Source organism: Acanthopagrus latus, chromosome 19 (genome assembly GCF_904848185.1).
Source record: "Acanthopagrus latus isolate v.2019 chromosome 19, fAcaLat1.1, whole genome shotgun sequence".
In the NCBI taxonomy this organism is placed as follows: domain Eukaryota; kingdom Metazoa; phylum Chordata; class Actinopteri; order Spariformes; family Sparidae; genus Acanthopagrus; species Acanthopagrus latus.
Genome location: NC_051057.1, coordinates 518,867 through 539,869, shown reverse-complemented (window position 1 = coordinate 539,869; position 21,003 = coordinate 518,867). Strand labels below are relative to the sequence as shown.

Sequence of the window (21,003 nt, the reverse complement as noted above, 5' to 3'; positions counted from 1 at the left end):
ATAACATTGCCATGTTTTATAAAGGCATAAATAGCTTGGTTATTCAATATCCCGAAATGTCTCAAAGATTTTCTGTTTCAAGAGGTGTACGCCAAGGTTGCCCTATTTCCTGTTTTTTTTATTTTTGGTTGTTACCGAACATCTATGTTTAAATATTTCGTGCAACCCAAATATTCAAGGCTTAACAATCTTCAGTCGAGAGGTTAAGATTTCACAGCTGGCCGATGACAGTTTTATTTCTCAAGGATAAATCGCAGATACAGACTGCACTACAAGAAACTGCTTAATTTTCAGAAGAGTGAAAATGTATGTTTATATGAGACTGATGAAAAGCTTATGTTTAATATCCCTGTTAAACAAACTGTTAAATATCTGGGAATTCACATTACAAAAGATATGGAGCTTAGACAGCAACTTAACTTCCTTCCAAAAGTAAAAAAAAACTAAGTCAATTCTTAATATGTGGCTGCAGAGAGACCTCTCCATTTTTGGGAGAGTGTTATTATTTAAGATGAAGGCTTATCCTGCTCTGTCAACTTTTCTTAACGATGCACTTTGTAAAGAAATCAATTGTTTATTTGTTAATTTTGTTTGGAAAAATAGACACCACCATCTCAAGAAAGAAATTCTTAGTTTAGAGAGAGCAGAAGAAGGTTTGGAAATTCTGATATTTTTTCACTTAAATTCTACCTTCAAAGTTAAATAACTTGTTTGGAACTACCAGAGTCACTATGGAATTTTATTCCACACAATATATTCCAAAAGTAGGAGGCTTAAGGTTTTTAATGGGAAATGGCAAATTCACAGTTTCTAAATTGCCACCGAAACTTCCAAAGTTTTATCAACAGGCTTTACGCTCTTGGAAATTGTGTTATGTTCACAACTTTTCTCCACACAAAGAATTGCTTTGGAACAATGATCATATAACCATTAACAACAAAAGTGTAATAAAGAGAGCTGGATTGAGAGGGACATAATATTTGTGATGGCCTGGTTTGACGATAATGGAAATCTTTGCAGCTATGATGACTTCCTGAAAGCTAAATCCTTTCCAGTCAAATACAGAGAGTTTGTTTCGGTCGTAAAGGCTATTCCTACTGGTATGATTGAGTTAATAAAATGTCACTTAAGTTACCAAAACGTTAATGTTCAGATACCTTCTGTAAAGGTTGATGGGGTTGACATAATGGATAGAAAATGTACAAACAAACATCTAAGGAAAGTATTTCAGAGACATGATAAGTTTTCCCCAGAGGAAAGTTTTTTCGCAGTTGGTTGATATAAACTGGTGCAAGGCATGGTTGTGTCCCTCTCAATTCTGCATTTTGAATGAGATTAGAGAAGTTCATTTTAAATAATTCATAATATTTACCCTTGTAACAAATCAATTTACAGGTTTGCGGAAGTAGATGAAATGTGCACTTTTTGTGGAGATAAGCCTGAGACAATTTTGCATTTGTTTTGTATTTGCCCATTGTGATTTATTTTTTGGAGGGACACGGAAAAGTTTATCTATAATAAAACTAAACAGTATGTAACAATTAGAACCAAATATATTATTTCAAAATTCGAATATAACGACAAATCAATTTGCTTCACAATAAACCCCATGATTTTAATGGGTAAATTCCACATCCGTAAGAGTAAATTTTCCAAGTCCCTCCCAAACTTTAATGTCTTCACAAACAAGTTTATTTTCTATATCAATACCTTGAAACTGTTGCCAAATAAGAAAAGTGAAGGCACTCTACTATACTTAAAGTCATTTTCACTTACCCCAAAATAAGAAATGCATATACATACATATTTATTTTATTTCAATTACATGTATTATTTTTATAAAGAGATATATCATTTTGTAACATCTCTTATCACTCAGTGCCTGTTCTATCTGATTGTCTGTACTTTTTGCAAATGTTAAATAAAGACTTTCATTGAGAAAAACAAACAAACAAACAAACAAAAACATTATAAACTCAGAAGATGGGCTAAAAATCCTTCAAACTAAAACTGTGATTATTTCAAAACTGTACAAGATTTTTAAAAACTGAATTCATGTCCAATAGTTCAAGGTCTGCTGAGCCTTTTAAAGTTAGAATGTTGTCTCAAGCTCAAAGTATGAGGGAAAAGAAGAGGTTGGAAGGCGATCAGTTTTGAAGAGGATTTGAAGATTTTCCCATGTACTTCAATGTTAATTTTGGGGGGAAAAGCTGAATTTTGAAAAAGTTGAAAGGTGAAAAGTGCAAGGCTGAAAGACTTTAAAAGGCTGAACATGTTGATACTTGAATGGTTTCTATAACTGAGGGTATGCTTAAGTTGTAGCAGAATGAAATTTGAGAAATTCCCATAAGGATGAATGGGAAAAATTTTGCAATGCCTTCAGCATTCACGCTAGTAATAAAGCAGTTACAGCTCATCTACAGGCTCATTTTTGCATTAAAATTAAAATTCAGGTGTGTAAAATAAATACAAATTTCAGCGTGTTCAAAACTCATAGAGATTAATGACAGACGCACTGACAGTTTCTGGCTGTAACCTTTCAAAAGAGCCAAAAACCATGCCTGTACTTGTACAAATGGTTCAACAACAGCTTTGAATTTAGTTTTAGACTGGGATAGGTATTTTAGGATAGTGTTCGATTTCACCTTAATGCTGAATCAGAAACTGTTTAAGGTAAAAGTGTAGGCTAGCTAATTAGCAAGTAAGCATTAACACACTGCTTAAAAACGTACCTCCCAATTTCATCATTTGATGGTATACATGCTAAATTGCACTGCCCATATTTTTCAACAGCTCTGCAAACCATTGTCTGCTCTTGGCTTGTTATACAGTTAGCTTTGCAAGTGGGTTTATATTGTCCCAGTTGCCTGTGCCAGCTTATGCCCCCCCCCACACACACACACACACACAGACACACACACCTACCCCGCCCCATGAAATCACGCCTATCTGATAACTGGATGAAACAGAAAAGATGAAAAGTAACATTGTCATTTGATTGGCAAGCCTCTTATCATGGTGGCAGTGTGAAATGGTTTTCATGGTTTGGACATTTCAGGCCAGTGATATCACTGAGTTTGAGTCAGACACAGACCGAGACAGGACTATAAATACCAGCAGACATCGGCAGGCGATCCCCTTTCACTGGGATTTAGTGTCACACTAATCCAAGATCCAGTGGCTAATTTTAGTTTCGAGTGACCCCTGTCCGTAAGACGCTGATATTAAAGCTGAGCAGTGTGTTTGTCTGTGGCAGGACATTGACACAGTGTGTTTCCATTAGAAAATTATTTGAAATGTCCCACTGATTGATAATTTAATTCTATTAAAGATAACTTCTCTTTTCCACAAGAAGCGCTTATTAGCACACACACACACACACACACAGACACACACACACACACAAACAAACAAACAACAGGTAGGTTGGGTGAGGTCATGAAGGTTGACTTGCTTTTTAGCTATGTAAGGCTCTTGGTGTCCAGCTGTCAGCTCAAGGTTGAAGTGTCAGCAAACGGAGACAACAGATGGAATAGTTTACATGCTGTCAACTGTGCACATGATTGCAAATGTGTGTTTGATTTCCCCCCTCAGGACAAAAGAAGAATCCAGGAGAACATCGCCATGAAAAGGAGACAGATAGAAGAGGAGAAACTAAAACTCCAGTACATAAAGGTAATGTTTACTGTTATAAAAGAAAACTAACATCCAGGAGAAAATGTGTCGAAGTGCAGTTGTTCCATCTGGTGAAGAACATTATAGAGTAGACACGTGTGAAGAAAGTCTCCCAGGTTGAAGTCTTGGATGAGGGTTTTGCGATTTAATTTACTTTCTCAGAACTAATAACCCTACAGCAATCCCTGTTTCATTTCTGTACAAACTCAAACACGATCCATGAACTATGTCAGATCTCAATATCAGAAATAATAGCTTGAGTCCCCCTGCAGTGGTGTTATATAATATCTAATATTTTTATAATTCTACAAACAGATTTATTCACTCTAAAGCAATCTTTTCTGGCCTGCGATCCTTGTTTCTAAGTACAAACAGTCATGTGAACTGAATATTTTCAGTAAAAGAAGAGCAAGGGGGACAATAAAATGCTCCAAATTGACCACATGAACTAAATTTTTTCAACCTAAGTCTTTAAAGCTGCATTAAGCAGTTAAATGACCAGCAGTGAGCAGGAAGAATCCAATATTACCTGACAGCAAGGAGGTGTTGATCCAATAAGCATGCGTTTCTACATGTGTTACTGTTGTTGCAGTTACTGATGGTGTATGTTGCAGTGCATTAGATTACACAACAGATACTAACAAAATAAGCAGAACCAACAGAAGAGAGCTCCATTTATGTTTTTAAGGTGAAAATCAGGAGAAATTCTAGCCACGTTTGAGGATGTCTGACATTTTCTTTTTAAAATCCTACACAATGTTACTTGATGATGTAGGGTGTGTGTGTGTGTGTGTGTGTGTGTAAGAGGGAGAGTGTGTGTTTGCAGTCCAATTGAAGTGACCCCATATTCTTTATTATAGATACATATTACTGTAACATTAGTAATATTTATAGATTAATACAATCATTCAAACTGTGGAACTCTGCCCTTACAGTGAACTGAAGTATTATATTTAATGAAGTATAAAAATCTTAGTAATCCGGGAAGAGGTGGGGAATGATGTGGTCAGGAAACATGCAGAGTTCTATACATGTGTAGAACTCTAAATACTGTTGAAAGCTGAAACTGTGGTTCCTGTGTGTGGGTGTTTTTTTGACAGAAGAAATCCCTGAGGGAGCAGTGGCTAATGGATGGTCTGAGTCAGCAGTCAGAGGAGGAACAGGAGGCCTTAAGGCTTCAGGCTCATGACGAACAGCAGCAGAGTGATCAGCTGCAGAGCAACATTGTCAGGTAACCTGAAAGCACCCTGAAGCTGCAATAAATCCTACAGTACATACTGTACTGGACACAACAGGCTGACAACAGAGAGCTGACAGAACTACAGAAGCATGAGGGTTAAAGTATAGTTCATGTGCAGTGAAGCATGTAAAAACAAAGTGTGAGAGAGTGAAACTAGTCAACCCAAATGGGTTTGCTTCAAAAGCAAATAACAGACTTTGACGACACTCAGGTTTAACTCAGATGTGAAGAATGAACTATATAAACAGAGTGCTCCTCTGTCGCAGACTGCATTGTAATGGATTTTCTAAAATTTCCTTTGGAGAGGGTGCATTGTCCTCCCTCCAGTGTTCCAGTCAAACGTGTAAAATCTACCATTTGTGCAGAGATGGTGACTTCAGGTCAATTTTCTTTTTCTCTTTCCTCTTTAGCTTCATTGTCCCTCTTTACTTGGTTTATTCACAACTTTGTCTTAGAATTCGTTTTTCTGTGCAACTGTCATTCATTTATAGTTAATGCCAGTTCTTTTACAACCAGAAGCTTTATTATATTAGATAGAGCACAAGGTTTATTGGATGCATGTATTTCTGTTTGTTTGGTGGGGATTGCTCTCCACACAGACACTAATATAGGATGTGACTACTTCCATACATCTGTCTATACTTTGGACAGTCAGATACCTCCCACCCTGTACATTCAAATGAACTTTGTGCAGTAAATAGGGTTCTGTTGTGTTCTGTCTGAAAGGCCTACATCTCGTCAAATACAGCAGCTAGGTCAGTGGCCCTTAGTCTTCAAACTAAGAGGCTCTACCTACCCCTTTAGGAATAATAACTAACATTCAACACCTGGTTATAATTTCAAACTCCCACTTTGTCCCAGTGTCACACAATACTTTTGTAACAGGAAAAGGAAAGAAATGACCAAATGCTGCAGCTATACACCATATGAGAATAACAATGTGTTCTTAGAAAATTCAAGTATGTAAGCCTATTCTGCTACTAACACTACCCCCAAATAAAAGTATGAACTTGAAAATTAGTATGATATTACCTCTTTAAAGTCCAATTAGCTTTGCCTGGTGAGCTCTCTTTGTCACCAAAGTATGGAACTTCACCAGTATCCCATATATAATCTGTAAAGGACCAAATGTCATCATATGACAGGCGTTTCATGCGTTGATCACTGATGACAATTGATGAAAAAATTTTGAACATTTGAACCTGAATTCAACTTTTATTTTTGTCAGGCATTGTGAAGCTTGAATAAATAGTCACTAACAGTGGTGTAAGTATTGGCGGTGCAACCGGTGCAGCTGCACCAGGGCCCAGATGCTGTCAGGGGCCCATGAAGGGAAAAACAAAAAACAAAAAACGCTGTCCAGAATCGCTGCAGGCCCATTTTTGTGAATGAAAGAGCTGGGGTCAGGTCAGTAAGGTAAAGGAGGTAGGCTGGTATAGGAGGAGGAAATTATAATTTGTCCAATAACCAGGCTAACTATTATTTTGATTGACAAGCCACTGGGCCAATAGTCGCCTCTCTGCCGTGTCTGCAGCAGAGCACTGTGGGCCGAGCCGATGCATGTCTCTCTCCCCGGGCCAGAAGTGTTATCATGACGTAAATTACCAAAGCATAGCCAGGGCGTTTATTTGTTTCAATCACTTAACAGACCAGGCATTTATTTGGGACCAGGTGGCAATTTGGAATAGGCGTTTAAGTCCTTCCTCACAAAAATCCGGGATGAAAATGTCACAAACTTCGCCAGCTTCTTGGTGAATTCTCTGGCATCCTTCTGGGCAACAGTTGTCTTCTGCAAGTGAAGTTGTTGCGGCGGAGGAAATGATTTAGCCAAGCAGCACTTGCAGCAAACTCCTTATCTCTGCTGTCACGTGGCGTACATTTGTTAAGCCATCACCCTGATCATTTTGCGAGACACTCTCTCGCGGCGTGCCCGTTCACTGATAATTCAGCCTTCTTCCTACCTTCAGCATGCAAACTGGCCCTTTTGCTGTCCTCCTCGGACAGACACTGAAGCTCCATTTTAGTTTTTCACCAATCTCTCACTCTTTTGGGGTCGACAGAGAAATGTCTGGCGGCTGTTTCTCCTGACTTTTCCTCTGCATATTTTAAGACAGAAAGTTTGAATTTCAAGTCATAGTTCTTATTTTTTTGCTGCACCAGAGCCATGGTGATCATAACTGTGATACTGACTGACAGAAAGAAAGCACACTACCTGAAAAAGAAGAAAGAAAAAAAGTGCAGTGTCAGTGGTCTCATCTTCTCGCTCGATTTTTAAAAAAAATGAATTAGACTCGGCATTTATTTGGAACCGAAGGTTATTTATCAAAATATACACCTGCACCTGGCGTTTAAAGGAGACCCTGTAGTTAACCGAAACCCAGCTATTATTTGAATATGAAAAGCTGTTAAAAGCTTTCTCCTACGTCATACCTGCTGGCCATGATGGTGCAATCAATTTAAATCCTTTGCCGTGACGCATCAAGTCCTTGTAACTACAACATGCAATTCCCTTTCTACACAAAATCTCTCAGGAATGTAGAGGGCATTGCCCTGAATATATCTGTGCATCAAAATTGTGTCATATCCATAGCGCCACCCACTGGACACAGGAAGTCAGACAAACATCATACGATTGACATGACATTTAGTGCTTGTTCTCTCCTCATCATGACATGCAAGTAACAGGTGAGCACACAGGTCACCGACCTGTGAGGTCGCTATTGTAACTGAAGGAATTCTTTGTTATAATTATTATACTTCTCTCACTTTGACTGCAGTTTTGGGGGCCTGAACATACCCCAAAACTCACCAAATTTGGAACATAAGCACATCTTGCAAAAAGTGCGATCCTGCATTGTCACTGGGCGTGGTCGTGACATGTGGGCTCTGTAGCGCCCCCTATTGTTCAGCCGCACCTCCCACAAGTGCATAGAAGAACGAAATTCGGTACGCAGATTCATCATGGCAGACGTACAATAAATGCCTCTTGGACTGATCCTGTCACTCCAACATGAAGTCGGCCATTTTGATGTGAAATGTCATTTTTGTCCAATTCATGCCTACTTTGAAAATATACTCCTCCTACAGTGTTAACACCACTGTCTTCACATTCACTCAGTATCATCTTCATGACTTGAGGATCAAAATGTGTATACAGCTTTTGGATTCGTCATACCTGGTGGGCGTGACTGTGGAAAACATTTTGTTCCTTTGCCGTGAAGCATCAAGTCCTTCTCATTTCAACATAAAATGCCCCATCTCCACCAAATTACTCATACATGTAGACAGTGTTGCCCTGACTACATCTACACGTCAATACAAAGTCGGCCATTATGAATTTGGCCGCCATTTTGAAATTATGCTGTACCTCATAATTTCACGCCCTCCTCCTACAGATTCAACACCACAGACTTCACAGTCAGTCAGTATCATCGTCTGACCTTGCAGATGAAACTTTATGAAAAGCTTTCTCCTACGTCATACCTGCTGGCCGTGGCTGTGCCGCCCATTTAAATCCTTCGCGAGTGTAGAGGGAGTCGCCCTGAATATATCTGTGCATCAATACTTTGTAATATCCATAGTGCCACCCACTGGACACAGGAAGTCAGTGTCATGCCTCATTCAAAAATGATCTCCTCCTAGAGATTTAACACCACAGTCTTCACATTCGCTCAATATCATCCTCATGCCTTGAAGATCAAAAGTTGTTGAAAGCTTTTGCCTATGTCATACCTGGTGGGCGTGATGGTGATTTTCTCATTCACTGTGACTCATCAAGTCCTTACAACTTCAACACAAAATTTCCGATCTCCACTAGATTTCTCAAGAATGTAGAAGGAGTCGTCCTGAGTATATCCATGCAACAAAACTGTGACATATCCATAGCGCCACCCACTGGACACAGGAAGTCAGACAAACATCATCCGATTGACATGATGTTTACTGCTTGTTTTCTCCCCATCATGACATGCAGGTAACAGGTGAACGGGCAATCCGACAGCACCACAGCCCGACGTGTGCAGCCTGCCCATTCATCGCTGCTCACAGCTTTGATTAGGGCCCGAGCAGGGAACTTGCATGGTCCCTATTGTTTTTCAAAGGATTATTTTTATTCCTAGGACCAGCGGTGCTAGGAACCCTATTGTAATTGTAAGGATTTTTAGGGGGCCAAGCCAGAGGGGCCAAGGGAACATGTATGCAAGCATACAAGTTTCCTAGGACCAGCAGTGCTAGGCACCCTATTGTAATTGTAAGGATTTTTATTTAAATTTTTCTCCAGCTAAAAGTGGTGCTACAGGCTAAACCATGCAAGGGAGGGTGGTGCAATTTGGAGGGTTGGTCCAGACTCCCGCAAATACCTCAGACACCAAAAACTACATATATCCGCCCACAGAGGGCGCTATAACCTAGGCCAATGCGTTTTTGCCTAGAACTCCCACACCGTATGTGTCATGACTCCTGTTTGTGTTTGTCCTTGTATCTGGTTTTTTGTTTTTGATTCATGTCTTTATATCTATGTCTTGTTGTGTCCTATGTTTTGTTTTTCTATGTCTTGTGTCTCATGTTTTGATTTTCCATGCCCTCATGTGTCCTTTAAGTTTCTCCTATGTTCTCCCCTCTGGCTCCCTCTGTCTGTTGTCTTGTTCCCTCCTGGTCTGTTCCTCCCCCTCGTTATCACACCTGGCTTCCTTCCTCCTCTACCTCCTCACCTGTTCCTCGTCTTGTAATCAGTGTCTGTGTGTTTAGTCTCTGTGTTCCCTTCACTCCCGGTCCGGTCATTGTTTCTGTTTGTACTCTGTCTTTGTTTGTCTTTTGCACTTTGTTGAACTGTTTTATTTTGCAACTTTAGTTTTTGTCCTTGATTCATTTTCCATGCTCCTTGTGTTTTTGTTGTCATCAGCTTTAAATTAAAGCTTGTGTTTTGTTCCCCTTTATCCTTGCCTTCTGTGTGTAACTGTGTTTGGGTCCACCTCCCCTTTCCATAGTCTTCCCTTTTAACCCAACTCTGACAGTATGTCCCGCATTCAAAAACCTAGTGTCACCAGATTCCCAGAATAAAGCTGGCCACGGCCACTTCTGCGTAGAAAGTTTTTTTTTGCTTAATTGTAAAAACTGGAAAACCTATCCTAACCTACTTTCGAACTCCTCCTTGGGATTTTGGCCGATCTGTGTGAAACTTGGCACGTACACTCTTCAGCTGGACCTGATGTTAAGTTATCAAAAGACTTTTGCACTGTCAAAAAAATGCACAAATTATTAACAAACAAATTTCTGTAGCTAGCTATAAAACTGTTTGATATCTCGGTCAACCAAATGCTATTAACACCAAATTTGGTTGCCATGACATTGGGAAGGGATGAGCCGAATTTGGCAAATTTTGGCCATTAGGGGGCGCTTGAACGGCTACACCAATTTTTACGAAATTTGGTCGGTATGATGTAGGGCCAATCCTGACAACATATCTTGAAGGTGGTCATTACTGGTCCATTAATTTAATTAATTTCAGCCAAACTATTATGCTGACAGCTTTGACATTTACATGGTACAGATAGAATAGGACACAGATCTTCCATACCAAAAATTGCACTTCACTAGGTAGCTCTATAATGGATGCAATCGCGTTTTTGCCTGTAACTTCCACATTTTAAATAATACATTCGCAAACTTTATATCCATGTGTTCCCTGAATAAAGCTGGGTTTTCTGACATTTCATTCACTAAATCGCCACATATGCAAAACCTACTTTTTCGAACTCCTACAATTTAAGCGCCATCTGCCTGAAACTTGCCTGAATCTCCAGATGTGTCTGATGAAAAATTATCAAAAGAATTTTGGCACTCCAAAAAATCTGCTAGTTATAATCAAGCAATCTTTTTTGCTAGCTAAAAAAACACATATTGTTTCATAGTTCAGTTAAACTAAATGCTTTCAACATAAAACTTAAGTCAGTTGTTCCTGAAGTCATCCAGAGGTTCTGTGCCAAATTTGGTGCAAATTGGCCTATAGGTGGCACTAAAATGGATGTAAATTTAGGTTTTTTTTTTAAGAACAAAGTGGGCGTGATTTAGTACAATAAATCCAAATCAGCACACATTCAGCCTTTTACACTTGCAGTGCACTTTCCATCACAGTGACGGCTCAGACGTTGGCCTGTGTCCTCACTTTTCCCCCGAGCCCGTCATCCTTTGGGGCCAACTTCCGTGGGCTCTGCTGTGCGTGGGGTCTGGTTCGCATGGGGTGGGCTTGGCCCCCATTCATAACTGCTTGCAGTTCTAGTTAGGGCCGAGAGAGCAGGACATAGGACCAGCGGTGCTAGGAAACCTATTGTAATTGTAGGGATTTTTTTGGGCCCGAGCAGGTAGACCTGCGAGGTCCCTATTGTTTTTCGAATGATTCCTTATTATTATTTTCCTTAGCAAATGGTTATCGCATTTTTCACTGCCTGAACATGTCCCAAAACTCACCAAACTTGGAATATAAGTCACACCTGGCGAAAAATGTTATAATCTATAGTCGTATTGAATCTCCAAGACTAGGTGGTGCTACAATCACGGGAAGTGGCTTATAACTCCCATATACTTTGTCACACATTCATAAAACTTATATCTACGCATTCAGTGAATTCAGTGCTTAATCTCGTGGTATAGGCCGCCTTTTTTTCGCTAATTCACGAAATGTGGAAAACCTACTTTTTCGAGATCCTCCCAGACAATTTCGCCGATTGGCACGAAACTTTGCACACAGCATCTGTGGACCATCTTGACAAAAAAGTTATTAAAAGAATTTTGATAGGCTAAACAATACTCAAGTTATTAAATAACAACTTCCTGCAGATCGCATTCCAAATAGGAAGTGATGTACATCTCCACATTGGGGTGTCCGAATGACATCAAATTCAGGTTACTACTTCCCCATAAGTGGCTGAGTTGCTGTGCAAAATACAAGGTGATGACCACAAGGTGGCGCTCTTTAAATTGAAGTATTTTTTATCTCCACAACGATTTATCGGATTAACACGAAACTTCACCGTATTTTTTTTTTTTTGTCAGCAATACAAAATGTTATGTTGTGTCAACTAAAAAAGAAAAATATATATATATATAATATATAGTATAAATTTTATATATATGTGTATATATATATACACATATATATATACACATATATATGTATATATATGTATGTATATATGTATATATGTGTATATATATGTATATGTGTATATATGTATGTATATATGTATGTATATATGTATATGTATGTATGTATGTGTATATATATATATATATATATATATATATATATATATATATATATATATATATATATGTATATGTGTGTATTTATGTATATCAATCAATCAATCAATCAATCAATCAATCAATCAATAAATAAATAAATAAATGGGACTTGAAATATTATGTTGTTCTGACTATTGTAATGGCTAGTTGCCAGAACTTGATCTTCCACAAATATTTTCAAGTTTCGAGAACTTCTGTCAAGTTCTGACAGGTCACAAAATGATGAAAATGATGACAGCCCCTGTAGGTTGAACCTGTATTTGCAAAACCCCTGCAGGTTGAACCTGTATGTGCAAAGCCCCTGCAGGTTGAACCCTGGCATCACATTAACTCCCCAAGTGGTCCCTCTAGGGAGAACTTCTCTGGCAGTAGCACATGGACATTGACATGGACACCCGACACACGGATTAATGGATTTACGGACACAAGGACGGTGAGTTAATTATTTGAGAATAATTTGATGTGTTTGTGTGGACTGTGATTTTATCTGCCAGCAAGAGAGTCTTAAGTAGATTTACTGTCTTCATTGTGTTATGCTACTTCTTGTTCATTGTCAGGAGTCTTGTTAACTTTGATATCAAGCTAGAGTCAGTTACAACTTTTGACCCGTAAGTCAGGGGTAATCATCATCAGCTTGCTCCTAGTGAGTGGCAACTGGCACAAACATGATTTAACAATATCCTAAACATTTTTAAATTGTTTATCCAGTTAGCATTGCTGTGGCTTTGATGTAGTTTTGTGCCAACATGAGCGGCTAACGTTAAGCTAATGTTATTGTGAGCGGTGCAGACTCGTGCGCAATGTCTGTCTGTGGGGAGGGGGTGCGTGGCGAACATAGTGAATGTATGGCAAACAAACACTGCATGTTAGTAGCCTACTCATTTCAATTTAAGAGAAGTTGATGAGAACCGGTGTCAAAAGGGAAAAAAAAAAACCAAATCTATCACGGATTTCATGATCGATTACCATGGCAATGAACAAAACTTCGATTTTTTTGGGGGGGTCTGCCCTAGCGGTTTATAGTCAAGCTTACGGTGTCAACAGGTCAATGTGAAGATTTCCTGCCAAGCAGTCTATTGTGTGACAGTCAGTGTAGTCAGTAGAAATTGAGCTTTGCACAGATGGGTACGACTAATATTGCTGAAAACTCCTATTTCTTGTGCTTGGAGCATGACAGGGTAAAAGCTCGAAAGACATTGCAACAGTAGCCAAGGAGGCCTATGAGCTAATTCTTTTATGGGCACATATAAATGGTGTTTTATGATACAGTCTCATACTTCTTAATTCGATGTTAAATGGCTAAAATGCAGTTATTTGTGGTCTTTTCTTCCGACCATGTAAAATGAGTCCTCTACATTATATAATCTACCATGCCAGCCACATTGAGACTGTAACCTCTGTGCTGTTGTATTTTTAAGAATAATTTTATGTTTTGCTCCACATTGATGTTTAATACTTGTTTACAAAGGATGGAGTTGCAGTTCTGAAAATTACACAGATGCAAGCTTTAAGGCATAATACAGTTGTTTAGGGAGGTTCTTCTGCTTAGTGTTTTACTGCTTTAAGTAGACATATTATGTGATTTGCTGTGAAGATCTGTAAATTTCTTTATGCCGTGGAAATGTAAGTACTGTGTATATATAATACAAGTTGTCAGAGAGGCATCTTAAAATATTATAAGATTGAACATGGACATTATGGACGCAGCTGCCCCATCCCATGCATTTACCAGGATGTTGCATGCACATTTCGAACTCAGCCGGCCCTCAGAGTTCATCTAACGAAATTTCACTGAAGAGAAACACGGGATCGTCAACAGCTAATATCAGTTGCAAGCTTTGCAACTTTTCTTAAGCTTGCAATATCAAGGATTTTTTTTCTCTCATTTAGGTCTTCATTTGAGGAACTGTGAAACTGTAAACTGTCCTTTTCAAGACTGTTCTTTTAAGTCAAATGTTGTATCTACTTTTAAGGCACACAGGAGCAGAGTTCACCGGTTATGTAGTGTTTGCAGGGGGTGCCATACTTCCTGAGAGAGGGTCTGATTTTTTGAAGATCTGTGAGATATGTGCTCTGTCCTGTGCTACAGGTTGTATCAGACTCACACAGAAAGACAGACTCTGACAGACTCACACACACACTTGCAAACAGACTCGCAGATTCACACACACTCTCACAGACTCGCACAGAAAAACAGACTCACACACAGACTCTCACAGATTCACACAGACACACACAGACACACACAGACTCTCACAGACTCTCACAGACTCACACACAGACTCTCACAGACTCACACACAGACTCTCACAGACGCACACACAGACTCTCATACAGACGCACACACAGACAGACTTTCACAGACTCACACAAAGACTCTCAAAGACTCGCACAGACTCACAGACTCACACACAGACTCTCATACAAACTCACACACAGACTCTCATACAAACTCACACACAGACTCTCATACAAACTCACACACAGACTCTCAACCACAGACAGACTCTCAAAGACTCACACACAGACTCACACACAGACTCACACACAGGCTCTCACACACAGACAGACTCTCACAGACTTGCACACAGACAGACTCACACAAACTCTCACAGACTCACACACAGACTCTCACACACAGACAGCCTCTCAAAGACTCTCAAAGACTCACACAGACTCACACACAGACTCTCATACAGACTCACACACAGGCTCTCACACACAGACAGACTCTCACAGACTTGCACACAGACAGACTCACACACACTCTCACACAGACTCACAGACTCACACACAGACAGACTCTCACAGACTTGCACACAGACAGACTCACACACACTCTCACAGACAGACTCACAGATTCACACAGACAGACTCTCACAGATTCACACAGACTCTCAAAGACTCACACAGACTCTCAAAGACTCACACAGACTCTCAAAGACTCACACAGACTCTCAAAGACTCACACAGACTCACACAGACTCTCAAAGACTCACACAGACTCACACAGACTCTCAAAGACTCTCAAAGACTCACACAGACTCTCAAAGACTCACACAGACTCTCAAAGACTCACACAGACTCACACAGACTCACACAGACTCACACAGACTCTCAAAGACTCACACAGACTCTCACAGACTCTCACAGACTCACACACAGACTCTCATACAAACTCACACACAGACTCTCAACCACAGACAGACTCTCAAAGACTCACACACAGACTCTCATACAGACTCACACACAGACTCTCATACAGACTCACACACAGACTGACTCACTCAGAATCTCAGACTCTCACAGACTTACTCACAGACTCTCACACAGACAGACTCTCACAGACTCACACACACAGACTAACAACTCATACATTCACACAGACACCGCTCAATGTTACGAAAACAATTAAATATGAACGAATGTAAACAAAAGTTTTTAACTTTAAGTTTTGTAACATTATCAACTTAAGCTTTTTGCTGCACAGCAAAATGATATAACTCCCATATTCATATCTGTAAGTGCCTATGTGCCTACTACAAATCTTACTTTTCCAATTAAAACAGCTGTTTGCTTTACATAACATTGCTTTGAAATGTGTAAATGAATATTGTACCCTTAATATGATTTTCAATCTCTTAGCCAACAGTTCCTGAGGGTGAAGTCACAAGAGGCATCACCATTGGAATTATTGTTGTCACAGAAAAGGTGGAAGAACCCTTCCTACAACCTGAGGAAGTCATTGATGTTGCTGTCATTCTGGAGGAAGAAATTGTTCTCCAAGGACTCTATGATATACCAAATGCTGTGGCAACAGTGATGGGGCTGTTGTACATACTTAACATTGACTACCCAAAAGCCATGAAATACACATTTGAAACTATTTAGTGTGTTTTAATGGGTATAGACTCTGAAGCTTGCAGTGCAAAGGCGCATGGATTGAAGAATAAATTTCTCCAGTAAGACGGTCCCCAAGTGTCACCAGCTGGACCGGATTTGAAATCCATGAGCTGGATGCATAGTGGAACACACACACACTCTCAAACTCACATAGACTGGATGCATAGCGGAACGGTTCAATCATTTTGTTTTTAAATGTTAGTGTTACTTGAAATCTAGTCATGTGTTTATGCTCATTTATGTTATGTTCTCACAGACTTTCGTTTCGTTTTCTTTCCGCTTATCCGTGAGGGTCGCGGGATGTTGCCGCTGTGGGGCTTACTCCAGAAATCCAGTTCACACAATGGGCATAGGCCAGGGTTCACCCCTGGATGAGTTGCCAGCTCATCGCAGGACCCTTACTGATGGCATCTTAATTTTGCAACTAAGTCATTTCCATACAAATTGGGTGAAAAAACAAATAAACCACAACAGACTATACAGTTTAAAATGGTTTGTTGGAGGCAATGGCCACAAAAACTGGATGTTAAGACTTTTGCTGTTGAACGGTTCAATCATTTTATGTCTTGAAACCTAGTCATTTGTTTATGCTCATTTATGTTACCTGAGGGATCAAATTTTCTGTCACCAGAGTTGGTCAGACTGTTCTTAAGCCAAATACTTTTTATGGGGCAATGTTAAATGTGCCATGAATTTAATTATGGTATTGTTGAATAAGTTAATGAACTGGGGTCTGAAAGACCTTACACAGCAAGTGCCTTTTAGGAATTAATTGATCTTCGGTTGTGTTGTGAATATACTGAATAAAATGTTATTAGAACTTGACATTTGAAATTCTCATCATTTACAAACTGGCAGTATTATTTGGTACAATTTTTGCTTGGAAAACTTACTTGTAGCTGTTTAAACCTGATGGTATCTGTTGGGGAAACTTTACATTAGTTGTTAAAACTTGACAGTATTTGTTAGGAAAACATAGTATTACAAGTTAGGAAAACGTAGACAAATATGCATTAGTACACTGAACAGACTTTTTTGTGTTGACACCACCACTGGAAGAGTAGTTAAAACTCTAAATAATTCATGCAACTAGTTCACTCATATTTTTAAGTTGAGGCAACTGAACATTTTATACAGTATTGGTATAATTACTGTCAGTGCCCTCCTGAGGATACCTGACAAATGACTTACCGATCCTCCACTAGGTGGCGCTCTGGTGGCAGTCTGATTTTATATTTAGGGCCCGAGCAGGGAACCTGCAAGGACCCTATTGTTTTTCAAATGATTCTTTATTTTTAGGGCTCGAGCAGGGAACCTGCAAGGACCCTATTGTTTTTCAAATGAATCTTTATTTTTAGGGCCCAGGCAGAGGACCTGCAAGGACCCTATTGTATTTCAAATGATTATTTTTCTTTTTCCGAAATGATCATATTTTTCACTGCCTGAACATACCCCAAAACTCACCAAACTTGAAACATAAGTCACACCTGGCGAAAAATTGTATCTATTGTCGTTCTGAATTTCCACCACAAGGTGGCGCTGTTATTAAGGAAAGTGCGTTTTGGCTAATAACTCCCATACACTTTGTCCTTTAAAAAACCTTATATCCACATGCTCAGTTAACTGCAATGAATCTTGTGGCCACGCCCATTTCTGCCTCCTTCTTTTTTTCGCTAGTTCACAAAATGTTGAAAACCTACTTTTTCGAACTCCTCCCAGCCGATTTCACCGATTTGCCCGAAACTTGGCACACAGCATCTGTGGACCCTCCTGACAAAAAGTTATCAAAAGACTTTATAGAACATTTAGTTTTTGAGTTATTAAATAATAACTTCCTGCAGATTTGGTTCCAAACAGGAAGTGTTGCATATCTCAACAACGGTGTGTTTGGATGACATGAAACTTAGAATACTACTTTGATATGAGCCCCTGAGGGTGTCTGCAAAATTTTAGGTGATGCCCACAAGGTGGCGCTCATTAAATTTCAATATTTTATATCTCCACATGGGTTGGGCGGATTGACACATAACTTGGTATAATCATTGCCACTGCCCTCTTGAGGATATATGACAAAGGACTTATCAATCCGCCACTAGGTGGCGCTCTGGTGCCAGTTTAATTTTATATTTGGCCCTGTGCCCACACCATAACACTTATAGAAATGAAATTCAAAGGGGTGGTACAGAATGGACCCTGTAACTCACATGCCAAAAATGACCACCAGGTGGCGCTATTTTTAATCCAAAAGCGTTTTTGGCCCATTACTCCCACATAATACATGGCACATTGTTAAACCATATATCTACATGTTCCCTGAATTCAGCTGAATTGTGTGATGTAAGCCATGCCCATTTTTGCAGTAACTTTACATTTGCAAAATCGTGACAAATGAAAAACGTACTTTTGCGAATTCATCCCAGGCAATTTGAGCAATTTGCACAAAACTTTGCATGAAGCATCTGTGGACCCTCCTGCCCAAATGAATTTTGATAGACCAAAAGACGCCCAAAATATAAAACAACAAATTCCTGCACATTGTGTTCAAAAGAGACAGTCTTTTGTATTTTCCCCAAATACATTTCGATTGCCACAACACTTGCCAATTGTCCTCCATGGCCTGATTAGGGTTTGTACAAAATTTGGTGCAAATCGGCCAATATTTGGCACTCTGTTCGCAGTCTAATTAGTGTGAATGGGAAGTAAATGGGAAAATCTTCAAATCCTCTTCAAAACTCATCGACTTTCAACCTCTTCTTGTACCTTATAGCTTGAGTTACAGACACCATTCCACGTTTAACACAGTCAGAAGACCGTGAACTATTGGGCACATATTCAGTTTTAACACAGTTTTAGTTTAAAGGATTTTTAGGCTGTCTTCTGATTTTATAATGGGTGGGTACTGCATGAGCTAGAGTGTGTGACATCATCACTAGAGTGGAGAGCAGCTGAAAGTACTGAAGAAAAAAATTTCTTCAGCATGATTTTGATCCCACATCTTCTACTTCACATAGACACTATATACATAGAAATGGAGGAAATCTTGTTGGCTTTCAGCTGATGATCTTATTTCAGATTATTTCACACTTTTGGCTGTTGAAGCCCCAGAGGGACAAGCACAACACCAACTCCCCCATAAGCTGCAATTCCCTCCTCTTCAACTTTCATCAAGCAGCAGGTGACATCTCACATCCCATCAGTTAATCAGTTCTTCTCTGAAAGAGATTTCCCAAGAGAACCAGTTTGCTTGATAAAGTAGTGGCACACAGACTCCCAGTAAGATGGAACTTCGATATCCATGCTATGAACACTGTGTTTGAGCACAAAGGTGACATCATCCAGTGTTTTCACACCATCATAGGAGTTTGAGCCTACCTCAGTGCAGAAAGCAGGATAGTTGGTGAGGCTACTGGACAATGATACTTTCAGCTTATTCCTGAAACTATTTCATTGCATAATGCCTCGTGTGGATATTCTCTTCAGTCAGCTCCAGAAGCGGACCATCGACTCAGACTTTGTCCGGGGAATCATGCAGCAGTTCACACATTTTTTCTGACTTCAGCATATGTTATTTAATACCAGCAATAGCAGGCCACTGAATTATAAAGGAATGACTTCCTCAACGGAAGGTATTGCATGAACAATCCCCGACGGCAGCATGCCCCGACATGCGTGGACTGCGAGGGCCTGTTCGTCGTTGCTTGCAGCTTTAATTGACACTGTGCCCACACCATAACACTTATGGAAATGAAATTCATAAGGGTGGTCTAGAATGGCCCCTGTAACTTACACACCAAAAATGACCAGCAGATGGCACTATTTTCCATGTTCCAAGCATTTTTGGCCCGTAACTCCCACATAATATGTCGCACACTGTTAAACCTTATATGTGTAACATGTGTCTTACATGTGTTGCCTGAATTCCCCTGAATGGTAGGATGTAGGCCACGCCCAATTTTGCAGTAACTTTCCATTCACAAAATCGTGAACAATGAAAAACCTACTTTTTCAAACTCCCCCTAGGCGTTTGGACCGATTTGTACCAAACTTTACATGAAGCATCTCTTGACCCTCCTGACGAAAACTTATCAAAAGAATTGTGATAGTCAAAAACGCGCCCAAAATATGAAACAATAAATTCCTGCACATTGTGTTCAAAACAGAGTCTTGCATATCTTGACCAAATACAGTCCAATTACCACAACACTTTTGCTAATTGTGTTCCATGGCCTGATGAGGCTTTTTGCAGAATTTGGAGCAAATCGGCGTAAGAAATGGCAAAAGAACAGCTGCAATGTCTTCACTTTTGACTGGACAGGTTTTCTCCACCAGAGGGCAGTGCTGCCTTGCTGATGGATACAAACCTCTGTTTAAGAGTCTGTAGGGTAACACAGTGGTAGTCCTCATATTATTTGTACTTTATGTAGAGTGCAGGGAGTTTTTTTTTACTTCAGCATACATTAGCAGGCAGTAGCAATAGCAGGCCACCAAATTATAAAGGAAGGACTTCCTCAGCGGAAGGCGTTGCATGAACAAGCCCCAACGCACGTGGACTGCGAGGGCCCATTCATTGCTGCTTGAAGCTTTAATTAGTGGGCTGTGTTCGCCAGTCCACTATGGACACCTCTATAGCTATAGGGTGTCCATAGTGGGCTGTGCTTCACTCTATAGCTCTGCTATAGAGGTGTCCATATCCCGGCCACTATTATTATTCCTCGCGCCTCTTCTTAATTTATTTTATTATCATCCTCCCGCTCTTTTTTGGCAGCTAACTTGTCTCGCACCATTTGTCGCACCTAAACAAAAAATATATCAAAACGTGCATCTCGATCTGACTCGGTATGCTATCATTCAGATTTTTGAAATTCTAATTTGTCGCAAATCTG

At 39.8% G+C, this 21,003-nt stretch overlaps 1 protein-coding gene across 5 annotated transcripts in view; it reads left to right on the top strand.

Moving 5' to 3' along the window:
* palmdb (palmdelphin b) overlaps window positions 1-21,003 on the top strand; it is a 93,004-nt gene that overhangs the window by 30,139 nt on the left and 41,862 nt on the right. For 4 of the 5 annotated variants that reach the window (XM_037079423.1, XM_037079424.1, XM_037079425.1 and 1 more), the window contains exons 3-4: window positions 3,595-3,675; window positions 4,776-4,906. In XM_037079423.1, coding sequence (XP_036935318.1) covers window positions 3,595-3,675; window positions 4,776-4,906 — 212 coding nt within the window. Of the gene's footprint in view, window positions 1-3,594; window positions 3,676-4,775; window positions 4,907-12,494; window positions 12,651-21,003 lie in introns of those variants that run through there. The other variant, XM_037079426.1, reaches the window with a different exon arrangement.